This window comes from Chinchilla lanigera, unplaced genomic scaffold, assembly GCF_000276665.1.
Source record: "Chinchilla lanigera isolate Chin_1 unplaced genomic scaffold, ChiLan1.0 scaffold00022, whole genome shotgun sequence".
Taxonomy (NCBI): domain Eukaryota; kingdom Metazoa; phylum Chordata; class Mammalia; order Rodentia; family Chinchillidae; genus Chinchilla; species Chinchilla lanigera.
The window spans coordinates 15,783,575-15,796,314 of NW_004955423.1; the positions used below are offsets into that span (position 1 = coordinate 15,783,575).

Below are 12,740 nucleotides of genomic sequence, written 5' to 3' on the forward strand. Positions count from 1 at the left end.
CTGCCTACCTATAAGCCATAGAGTCATGAATAATTCCCAATCACTTCCCTCTTGTAGCTCTCTTTTTTATTGTGTCTCCTTATCTTCTAAGAAAGGACCCCAAATTTGTAGGCACACACAAAAAAGTATTCCACTTTCAAGAGTAGATATTTTTGGTATAGTAGCGACTCTCATAAGCCATAAGAATATTTTGACCTTTCAAAATGTGACTTTTGCTGTGTGTGTGTGTGTGTGTGTGTGTGTGTTGTGGTTGCTGTTATTGGGGATCAAACTCAGAGCTCTGTGCATGCTGGGTAAGTGTTCTCCCACTGAGCTCCTCAGTGATTTTAGAAAAGCTGATTTCTAAACTCTCTGTGATACTGTTTTTAACAATTCAGAGACTAAAAATATTTGTAATTTGATTTTCATTTCACTTTGGAATGTGTAAATATCACCCTTCTAGTCTGATCAATTTAAATTCTTATTACAACTCATTGTGTTTGCTTAATTTTTTTTCCTAGACATGGCATCTTTATGTCTTTGTTATGTTGGTTAATACTCAGATATTATGTGTGGTATAAAATGCTATTTTCTTACATTTGCTTGTATAACAATATGGAAATTTAAATTTTATTGTGAGTACTGGTTTGCCATAGACTCATTTATGTGAATTACTACCAATGTGTCATTATCTACTTTTAGTTTTAAAGTTAACTGGGAATAAAAATTCAATTTATTGAGTTAAAGGGGAACAAAACTCATATTTAGCAAATATTTTATTGGACTCAGTTATCTATATTAAAGATTAAATAAAACCATAGGACAATAAATCTTGAAGCAATTACTTGCAATTCATTATTAAGAATATGACATCATACTGCCAATCTATGAAAATGCAATAAGGATTAAGTTATATGATTATGATTTCTATTCTATTGAAAATTATTCTAAAAATATTTTCAGGTATTATCCCCTGGAACTTTTGTTTCTATTGCTTGTCATTACCCAACTAAACACTTGCAAATTTGATACAACCCACATTTTGTATAAATACAGAAATAAAACTAGCAATGATAGAGAATTTTGCTTTCTGTCCTCATACCTATGACAAGAATGATTTTTGGTCGAGGTCTAGCAGGATCAAAAACCTCATACTCTTCAATTAGCTCTGCAGTCTCCGAGAGATCTGTGTCACTTTCTATAGAAAATTGGTGGATTGGAGGGAGCCGATCATACCGCCGATATGGAAAATTTGAATTTTCAGGCAATACTGCAAAAGAGTAAGATAACTTTGAAAAGGAAAAAAAGCACGATAAAACACCTTTCACTTTTAATCAATTAGTATAAGAAGTTCAAATAATGAGTTTGATTTGTTATTTCAATTGGAAGAAGACTTAAGTGGTCAGAAAACTTTTTCTTAAAGGGCCAGACAGACAATATTTTAGGATCTAAGAATCAAAGTCTTATACTCAAGTCAGCCATGGTAGCATAAATCAAGCCACAGATAATCCATAAACAAATGATCATGCTTGTATTCCAATAAAACTTTATTTAAAAAGGCAGTGAGCTGGACTTGGCACCCACTGCACTAGAGGAACCTTCTGAGACACTCCCTAGTGTTGCTTGGTAGATTGTATATACCCTGGCTTCTGCAATGGTGCTCCCTGGAGCTGCGCAGAACATAACCTTCACAAACACATGCAGCTGCCTGTGCATCCAATCATTTATTCATTCACTCACTATGGACTAGGACCAGCAGAATGGTTTGGTAGCATGTGAAGAAACAAAATATTAGAATACAGTCATAAGCTAGGTTAGAAGGGTGCAAATAATTTCTACATTTGGAACGTATGTCAATATCATTTACTTTTACTTTCCTATTATCTTTAACTTACTTGATTTAAAAATATAAATATAAAGGTTTAAGCATATAATCCAGCTATTCCCCTTCTGGGTATTTTCCCAGAAGATCTGAAAACACCTTATCATAGTGATATATGTGCACCCATGTTTATAGCAGTGCAATTTATCATTGCTAAATTGTGGAAGCAACTCAAATGTCCATCCACTGAGGAATGGATTAAAAAACTGTGGTACTTTTATATAATTGAATATTACTCAGCTATAAAAAAAGATAAACTCCAGGCTTTTACAGGTAAATAGTCACAACTAGAGACCATACTCATAAGTGAAATAAACCAGACCTCCATGTGTCTCACTAGTGTAAGAATCTGAAAGAGTGAATAAAAATTAGGAGGTATGATAGACATTGTGAAACAAAAAGAAAATGCTCAAAAGTAAAGAGCAACTGGGGTGAGGGAACAGAGAAAAGAAAGAAGGGGAAATTATGTATGTATGTATATACAGGATAACATAGTTGTACTACTGACTTCTATCGCTTTACTGAAAGGAACAGTTAATGATTACTTATTTGATCAATCTTGCATGTCTCTATTTGTTTTCCTGAGAAACCACTGTGAAGATATCAATATGTAATACAACAACCATTGTTAATTTCCTACCATTCTGTCTGTAACTCTGTATTCTTTGTATTGTTCTTATGCTATTTTGTAAATGGATGTATGTTTGTTAATGTTTTCTTCTTTTATTTTTAAAATAAATAAATTTAAGTCTATAAAGGCAACAAATATTTGCCATAATGCCAGACATGTGAATGTGTTGAGGGTGATTCAGTAGAACAGTAAGATATCTTTTCAGTGCTTACAAGTTGAAGCTTCTATGCTTATATTTGATAGTGGCATGCACACCAGGCAAAAGTGCTAGAATGAAAATCTGTCATGGTAAACACCATAAAAGATCAAAGAATGGGTGAATCCATTTGGGCTGGAATGGTAGGAAAGGATTTGCAAAAGAGGCAGAACCACAACTTTGACAGACAACACAAGTGATGAAATGTAGAACGTATATCCCAGTTGGCAGGCCTAATACCAAGACACAGAGTCTGAGATACAAATGCCTTAGTCAAAACACCAGAAGACAGACATGACAAGCCCAAATCAGGGAGACAGATGGTCTCTGCCTATTGTGATTATGGTTTATGGCTCCTGCACCCTAGGTGTCAGTATCTTGGGAGGCACAGAGAAGCCCTAACTATCCAAAGAGTACCCGACAAACAGGATTCCACTTGGCCTTGCATGAAGGTTTCTGCTGAAGTAGCTCCTGAATCTAAGTACGACACAGTGCTGGAATCTCCTCCCAAGGGTGTCGATCAGTTACAACTTTCCATTCTCTGTTGATAAAATAAATGAGGCCCCTGGCCACTGACTTACTAGACTTACTGTAATTTCATAAAAAGAGTTGAGTAATCCTCAGGTGATAGTGAACAGTCTTTTAGAAAATGATGGGAAAGGCTATGTCAGGGAAGGTACTGATAAAAGTAACCTGCTCTACCTTGAAATTTAATTACTTCACTCAACATAAGGCAGAACCCTAAGTGTTACCCTTGATTACCTTCTTCCCCGACTTATCATGTCTACTCCTATAGGCTGCATCACCAAGACATATTCCAAATGTACATGTTCTTTTCTTCATCTCCACTTCTACTACCTTTTCCCAAGGTGGCCTCACCTTTTACCTAGACTACTGTAACAAGTTCTTCTCTGGCTTGCTTACTTTCATATTCATGCCCACAATCCAGTTGTCATTTGCACCTCAGCTTAAATGTCACTTCCTGTAGGGGACTTCACTGATTTTCTAATCTTGTGCAGCCATCTCTCAAGTCTCAGGAACATCACTCTAATGAGAGTTTCATTCATTCATTCATTCATTCATTCATTCATTCATTCATTGTCTTCTACTAGATCATAAGTACCACAAGAGAGGAACTTTACTTATCCTTTGGAATTCTGAATCCTTGACATCTAGTACTGCACTTGGCAGATGGCCAGTGCCCAGTAAACATTTGCTAATTAACAACGAAGAGAACACTTTGCTGAAAAAGATATTTTCCCATAAAGAAAATTCAGGAGATAACAAGGCTAGGTAGAACGTGGCCACAATGTGAAAAGCCTTTAATATCAGAGTGAAATGTTTAGCTTTAATTGGGTGAAATCAATGGAGGTATTTTGGGGACAGTTAGAGACTGATAGGATGAAATAGATTTCTTAGAACAGTTAATCTGATGGAGGTTAGAATGGACATGAATAGCCTATCACTTCTTCTAGGATGCCTATCCTGCACCCCTGCCTAGGTCGGATCCAGCCCCTGGTTCATATGGTCAGTTCCATAGCACGTGATATTTCCTGTAGTATTGCTAATTAATTTTTAATGCCTGATTTTATTGCTAGACTGTAAACTCTCTGAGGGGACTGTCTATTCTTGATGGCTGCAGCCTCAGTCCTAAAAGAATATCTAGCACACACTCAATAAATGGTTATTTTATTGTCCAGTGGACTCAGTAATGGATTTCATGAAAAAAGAAAAGGAGAAGTATTAGTTTTGATGCAAATACGGTGTATGTATTTGGTTTTGGACATGTTGACAATAGACAATATGACAATGAGATAATCCAGAAGATATTTACAGATATTTGAGACCAGAACTCCTATTCACGTGAAATTATTTGTTCAGTTGTATGTAAATGAAAGGGGAAAAACAAAGAATGCTCATCTCCGATTTAACATGTCAAAGAACTATCAGCAAATAATTTATTTTGCCTTGTCATATTTTAATTTAGGAAAATAATTTGCTTAGGTAGCAAAAATATTTTTATGCGATAGAATAGTTTTTCAGGATGATTATATGTTAACATATGTATGTCAAGTTCATGAACCACTGTATTTCTAGAAATAATCATTTTATTTTATACTACTGAGCAGTTTGCAATTCTGTTGAATTGAATATCTATTTCACAGATTACAGCTAAAACTTACCAAGGACAAATAAGTAAAACATTTCATATATAAAATATTATCATTACAGGATAAATCAGTTTAGAAAATAGTTTCCATTTTTGAGCATATAGTCCAGGTAGTGGGGTACAACTGGGATCCAAGTGGGATACAACTGGGATCCAAGTGGGATACAGACAGGTTCTATTGGATCATTAATGAAAAGGCCTTTGACTCGGAACCTGAAAAGCATTAGAAGGCATGGAAACCCTAAAATGAACAAGTAGTTAATTTTAATGCCAGTGGAAACAGAATTTTCCTTTCATGTTTCCATTTATTATGGTGCAAAACTGGTCACTCATGAATACAATATGGCCCATAGATGTGTTTTGTTTAGCTTGACATCATTCAAACATTTATATGAGTGCTTTAGATGACTGTTCTCTCTAATTCTGCTCTCTCACTGGGCCTCGGCCCTCACTATTCTCTATTATACTTCTGGCTTGCCTGGTTTCCATGTAACATCAATCAGAGTAGCCACAGCAAGGTTTAGCTTTGTTGTAAATTATTATTTTCCATACCAGTCTTAGAACTAACTGAATTTCATAATTCCTAGATTTGATTTTTAACATGGCAAAATATCTTAAGCTAAATCTAGTAATGCCTGAGATGTATTAGTTCTCTAGAATTGTCTTAATTTATCTAGCAGGGCATGAAGCATATATTTGACGCTGGGCCAGATTCTAGCAGCTTGATACCTTGGTGGGGAGGGGAGAGTTAGCCGTCTGGGGGAGGTTTACGAACTTTTGAAGGACACTAAAGTACTTTGTTCACCCAAAAGCAGGCATGTACCAAGAAGAACGCTGCAGCAGTAACTGTGCTAAAGCTGCTCCGGTGACTGCAGGCTGCAGAGGTGCCAAATCTAAGCTGTGTGTACGCAGTTTGGATTGGAGCCCTAGCTTGCAGTGCTGTTCACTTGATTCTCTGTGTGTCCTGCACTGCCCTCAGTAAGCCAGGAACCTGACTGACTTACAGAGACTGAAGTTTTCAGCTTGGAACTGACATCCTGCTATTAGCTAGAAACTGGGTCTTTGGAAGAGTAAAAATTTCTTTAGAATTGGATGGTTCTGTGGGTCAAATCAAAATATTCGGTGCTAATTCAATTTTGCAAGCATATGAAGACATGACCTCAACCTTAGGACTCACCACAGAATGTAATGACATGGCTTATTATGTACTGAGTGATGTTTTACCATCTATCTAAGATGAAGCAGAGTGAGAGACCTTGTACAGTAATGAGGTCAAATGCTTTCAAAAACTTGGGATATTAACCTTATTCTTTATGGTCACACCAAATATTTTCCAACTATTTCATTTTTTTTTTTTTTTCAGGGAAGGGTGGTATCCATTAGAACATTTGAAAGTTTCTGAAGTTAGTTTTAAATAGTAATTCCAAAGATCTCAGTTGCTTCTCAACAAAACTGGGAAATTTGGTGGTGGTGGTGGCAAGTCACACCATCTTCAGTAAAGCATATGAGTGCCCAAACCTAAACCACCAGTATTGACTCCTGCCTGGGTGGGGACAGACTCTTCGCCCCTTGAGATATGTTTCTGAGGAAATGGTATTTTTTCTTTCCTTCTGCTTGTGCTTCTTAAAAATTATCATATAATGACTTTTTCCCATGCCACATTTAAGTAAAATCTAAATCAATCATGACTGAATAAGGTTGAACAGATTTATGATTTGTTTCCTTCTTGAATTTATCTCAAATAGAATTGTCTCCAACTCAAATTTTGTTGATGTTATGGTTTGTGTCTGGGGGTGCCCCCAAAGCCTCATGCAGTCATGGGGTGGATTTTTAGAGTTTATGATCGATCCATGATCCAATGCTTGGATTAGGGGTGTGAGTGCTACACCCACCCTGGGGTGGATAGTTTGCATATGTAAGTGAGGGAAAGAAGCTTGCTCTCTCTGCCCCTCCTCCCCTTTTGCTCTTGTTACCTTTGCTATCTTCAGCTGCTGCCATGAACTGTTGCCCTCTGCCATGTGCCACTCTACCTTGAAGCCAGCCAAGTATGGACTGAAACCGCCACAAACCGTGAGCTAAATAAACCTTTCCTTCCTTAATTCTGGATGTCAGATATTTTGTCTCAGCAATGAGAGAAAAGTAACAAAGACAGCAGATATAGCTGAAACCTTCTGTGGTATTTTTAAGTTTAAGTTTTTAAAATAGAATGAGTTTGGCCACTACAAAAGAATGGATTTAGTTTTCTCTGACTGCTATTGATTTGACTCTTTACATACCATTATACTTCACACTACATCCGGAGTCTGAAAGGCCAGTTGGCTCATTGTGAACCCATGATTTCGACAAACACATATTTCAGAAAGAAATCAGAACACCATGAATCTTCTCTAGTTCTTATGAAAGTCCTAAAACTTAAACAAGTTCACTTCTTTTATAGCACCCCATTGTCTAATCTATCACATTCAAGAGCAGCTTAATAAATCTTTTAAAATTAGCTTGTGTAAACTTTATATGCATTTATGTGGACTTATTAATATGAATTCTGGACTTGGAAACATTAATAAAACAAATCTCTTTCTAGCTAATGAAAAATGTTACATTGTTATGTAATAGCTACCAATTTTATCTGTACTCTACTCATGTATTAGGAAAAAGCCAGTTTGCAATTTAAAAGTAAATTCAGGATTTGTTAATATAATTTATTTTACAAAATAATGGAGTCAGTAATATAAAATTTCATTAAGTCTTTAGCAAATTGCTGGACAATAGTGTGTAATTTTGTTTGTCTTATGGAGGTGATTAGAATTAGTAGCAGAAAGAGATTAATCATGTTCCAAGGACTCATAATTTCCCAGGCATTTACAACCCTAATAAATTAAGTCATGGTCTGTAGCCTCCATGGTGTGTTTTAAAGAGAATTGCTCTGCCTGGAAACCTATCATTCTGCATATACGTTACCATTTCTTAGAAAGGATCTCCGCGACTGTCCCCCGTTTAGTGGAGGTAAGGTCTTCTTTTCCTGGCTGACAAATGTGTCCCATTTCACCTTGTCACAGCCACCTAATTCCTTTACTTTCTGTAAACAAGTTTCCAAGTACTCTACTGGATCTTCAGGCTTAGAACACATCAGTCCATTCAAAAGGCTCTGAAATACAACAAAATATGCACAAATAAAATACGTTTTAAAACTACCTTTGCTTAAATGCTGTTATGTCCCATCTCTGAATTTGGGGTTCTTTTTGTCCTTTGCATAAACAATTAGAGTCAAAATTATGATGTAACTGAGTAGTTAAGATAGCCCTGACTTTCTAGATCAGTTAGTCAGCAGCTTAGCATTCTCCGGCTTTGGAACAATTCAGGGAACTATGCAGTTTAAAAGAGAAGACAGTGATTAAAGTGAGATAAAGCGTAGCATGTGGAAATGCCCCTAGTCACCATTTATCTCAGTCCTGTGCGTTCTTAAGCTCTCTAAGCCTCAGTTTCTTCTGAAAAATGGGGATAACTATATCTACCTTATAAGTTGTTTTTTTGTTCATCTTTTTTTCTTTTTTGTACCAGAAATCCAACTCAGGACTTTGGGTTTGCCAAGCAGGCACTTGTGCTGCTGAGCTATATCCCCATTTAAAAGAATCTTTAAATGTGTTATTTGAATGGTGCACATTAAGTGAGTTGCATGTTTCAAGTACTCAACAAATTTGGTTTCAGTTAGTGACTGTTAAGCTTGATTGTGTCGATTTGATGGTGTCAGGAGCTCCCCGGGGGATTCGTGGAGCACACTTCTGGGTGTGTCTGGGTGGGTCATGGGGGTTGACCTTGGGTACTACCCATGCTCCCTGCTCCTTCTTCCCTGGCACCATTGCCATGCTCTATTTCTCAGCTGCCATGAGCTAAGCGGCTTTGCTCTACCATGTTCTTCTACCACATTTCTGCCTTGGAGTCAGTTGACTATGCACTGAATTCCTTGAAACTGTGACCCAATGAAAGCTCTCCTTCTTTAGGCTGTGGGCATCAGGTATTGTATCCAGCAACAGGAAACCTGACTAATACAGTTATTATCATCGTTGTCATTACCATTAATTTTCTCCTATACTCCTAGGCCGACCTGTGGACCTCGCTTGTTTGTTCCTCTCAAAGCCAACGTGAAACGTCACACTTGTCACTCACACCTACACCACTGGATTTTGAGTCAGTCTCCTTTTGTAAACTGTAAACTCTCCAACAACAGAGTGAGTCCCCTTTATTTTTCATTCCCTAGCGCTGACACGTCCCCCCGGCACGTGGTAAGACCATATTCACCTTTTTTCCCCCAATAAATCACTGGAAACTGAAGTCTAGTCAGAAGAAAAAAAACCGAAGTCTGAGACAATCTGACATGGAGTAAGCCACTACAATATCTATTGAGATTACAGACAGAGAGAGAAAATATGAATATGAATGATCCAGCTTTATATTGTCTATTCATAGTGTCCAATGTGTCACACATACTAGTTTCTAAAAATGCTACAAGTTTGGAAAATCTGACTCCTGGGATCTGACTGATGTGTAAAACATTTTCCTTTAGACTTTTTGCATGCAAAAGTCATAGAGGATTATTATCATCAATATACATTTTATTTATTTTGATTTTTTGCATCCTGCTATGTAGTCCAGGCTGGAATTGAACTCACTATGTAGTCCAGGGTGGCCTTGAATTTGCAGCAATCTTCATGCCTCAGCTTCCCCAGTGCTGGGGTTATAAACCTGTGCCACCATACCTGGCTACTAATATATATTTTTAATGTGCAAATCACACATCCTTTCAAAAGATGGACATCTTTCCTAAATATAGTACAGTATTTTCAAATCATTCTTGTGCAACTCACCCAAAATGGCAGGCAACTCTTAGCAGGTATACTTGTTTTCCAAAATCCTAAACAAAGTGGATTAGACTGTGTGACTCTGTCAGACCAGTTCTCTTGCTTAGGGAGCAGAAAACACAAAGCAGGGCATCTACATCCAGTTTGTGTGGAGATCTGTGCTGTCCCCAGACCGTGCAGTTTAGCTTCCCGTGCTCCTGCTCCACACCGAGCAGAACCGGCCACACCACTCTATGGAGACTTCCCTGTCTTCTGTGAAATAGCTCGCCCAGTGCACTCCTGGTCCTGTGTGGCTTTATTACATCCATTTTAAAGATTAGAGAACTGTGGCTCAGAGATGCTAATGACCTGCTCAAGGTAGCTTGGCTAGACACTCTTAGGCCCAGATTTCTCACTCAGTCTCTGATTCCCAAACGCATACATTATTATCCTCTGTGTATTTTACAAAATATGATATTGGATAAAAGAAAATACTGGATTGTCTGTGCTCATCCAAAATCCATTTACAATATTAATTGCTCAAGATTAAATCTTTTACTTTTGCCTTTTACTAATGCCTAAAATGGGTAAATATGCTCAGTGGAAGCTTATCTAAGTGGGAAATGTACATTTTCTTCCTTCCTATACAAAACTGGCTCTTGAAAAGGGACTGATTTTACCAAGAACTGGGTCCCACTTCTTCCTGGATATTTAAAATCCCTTTCTCCAATAGCTGGTCACTGTTAGAAATTGAAGATAACTAGCAGACAATTTTACTCTGCCTTGAAGTTAGTTCTTTGAGAACTTGAGTAACCTAGTCTGACTTTCCACAGTATTAACTGCCAAATCACAGTTCCAGGGTATAAGATCAATATATTCATCATCTATAAAGGTTACATCTGATTGTTTGCTGCTAATAGATTTAGTAATCAATCACTTTATCTCTAATGGTGTCTAATATCCACAGCTGGGGGCAATGTTTCAGGGCTTGACCAATACCTATTAAACTTCATATACCCAGAGTATTGCAATTTTGATGGAAACAAATGCAGCTTAGAAACCTAGGGCATTTGGTTTTGCTGTGTACACTCATCACATGGAAAATTGCCAGATTTGGCTTTTCTCTTGCAGCGTGCAAGCGCAGATTCATTTTACTGGAAGGAGGGAGCCTTTGAGGTCATCACCTCCCATCTTCCTATTGTCCAGGATTGACTCTAAGTGCTCTGTCTGCCTGGTTTCACCGAGGCCTGTGGGCTTTCTGTTTAGGGAGTGCACTATTTTAAAACCTCGCCTTCGCATGCAAGAAAGCCAATGGGAGATAAGACCTGAACAAGAAATGCCTGCCTTCACCTGTTTGCACACACAGAGTAGATTTTCATGAACAAACTCTTCTTATTCTCTATGGTTACCATCCACCAAGGAGGCAAAGCGGAGTCCACATTTACAAAGAAGGGAGACTATTTATAAATGCAGTCGTTTGCGATCTAGTGGTCCTACTACAGATGTTTCTAGTTATTCTTTTGGAAATGTAGAAATGAAAGTGAGCTCTGCAGTCAAACTAGTGACAAAGACCCTTCAACTCTTCATCTCCTTATTTACTTTTAGAGAATTAAAAAAAGAAACAAAGCTCCTGATTACCACACACTGCTAAGACCTGTCTTTATGCGGCACCCCCTGATTACTGTCAGGCATGAGTGACACACTTGCCGGATTTGAGCTTCACACCACCACCTTGAGCTCAGTGGGTGGCTTCCCCGTAAATCTTGAATCCAAATAACCTCAAATCAGCAGCAAAGATCTATAATTTCGGCAGCCCATTTAAAAGACAGTTTGGGGTAGGGGGAATGTGGCAAATTATTTTCCCAAGTGGTCTTTTAAAATTCCTTTTAATTAACAGAATAAATCCCCCAAACAGGAAAGAGCAACTCATTATCTTCCGTTGACCACGTCCGTGAATCTTTTTCTACACATGGGAGGTCAGGTTTGCAGTGAATGGAGATCCCCTTTCGGGCTCGCCCTGCCAAGCCTGTCTCCATTCCAGTCTTTTTCTGTTTTGTTTTGGTTTTAACCCAAGCATAACCGGTTAGGATTTAGGAATGTTCTTTTTAAGATTCAAATAGGAAGAGAAAGAAAGGAGGCAAGCGGATCCGAGACGGAGGCTGCGGCTCAGAACTAAGCAAGCTGCCCGAGCGCTTTTCCAAGCCTCTTCCCACATTCTCAAAGCGTCCCCCGCCTCGCGGACCCCGGTGCTCGGGGCGCTCCGATGCGGTCTGAGGACTGCAAGAGGAGTCGCTCTTGCCTCGCCGCCGCCCCGCCCCGGACCCGCCGTCTGCAGGTGGGCTGGGGAGACCCTCTGTGGCGCCTCGGCCAGGTGCTCCCCGATCCTTCTCCGACAGCGCGCGGCAGCACAGCCCCGGGAGCTGTCGCCGGGAGGCTGCGCTGCACTTGACGGGCTGGGGTTTGTTTTCTGCATTTTCATCTCTCTCCTCCAGCGCCCACCCCCTCGGGCTGCTTTCCTCCACACCCCTTTCCCTGCAGGAGCCCCGATCTTGGCGCCCAGAGGACCTGGGCTCAGGATCCCCCAGTTTCCTCTCCTTGACCCACGCGGGCAACCGTGCGCTCCCCTGGCCTGACTCGTGCCCCCGCGAGCGCGGCCAGGCCGCTGCCTGCAGCCCACCCGGGGGCCGCATCCGAGGGGCGCGCGGGGCCACCCTGCCTCCGGAACCCGCTCTGAAGAGGCAAACTTGATCTGTGGGGTGCGGGCTTCTGACCCAGCCATCGGCCAAGGACCCGGCAACCGCGGGAAAGGCGATCCTCAGCGAGCGCCCCATTTCCGCGCCCGGGAAGGCAGGACCGGGCGCAACTGCTCGCCCTGAGCCCCGGGGAGCCCTCCCCGGTCCTCTGTCCCGCGCACCCTTACCTCGAACAGCTGAGGGATTTCCCTGCGGGCCAGGTACTCCTTGGCGTCGCTGGTGTTCATGTCTGCGCCGCGCGCACCCCGGGGCGGTGGCGGGGAGGCTCCGGGCGGCGGCGCCCCGGGCTGGGCT

General features: G+C 40.1%; 1 protein-coding gene across 1 annotated transcript in view; it reads right to left on the reverse strand.

Moving 5' to 3' along the window:
- Ak5 (adenylate kinase 5) overlaps window positions 1-12,740 on the reverse strand; it is a gene marked incomplete at its 5' end in the record, with an annotated part of 209,082 nt that extends 196,342 nt beyond the window's left edge. The window contains 3 exon segments of the mRNA XM_005385219.2: window positions 1,082-1,249; window positions 7,817-8,003; window positions 12,614-12,740. Of these exon segments, the coding sequence (XP_005385276.1) occupies window positions 1,082-1,249; window positions 7,817-8,003; window positions 12,614-12,673 (415 nt within the window).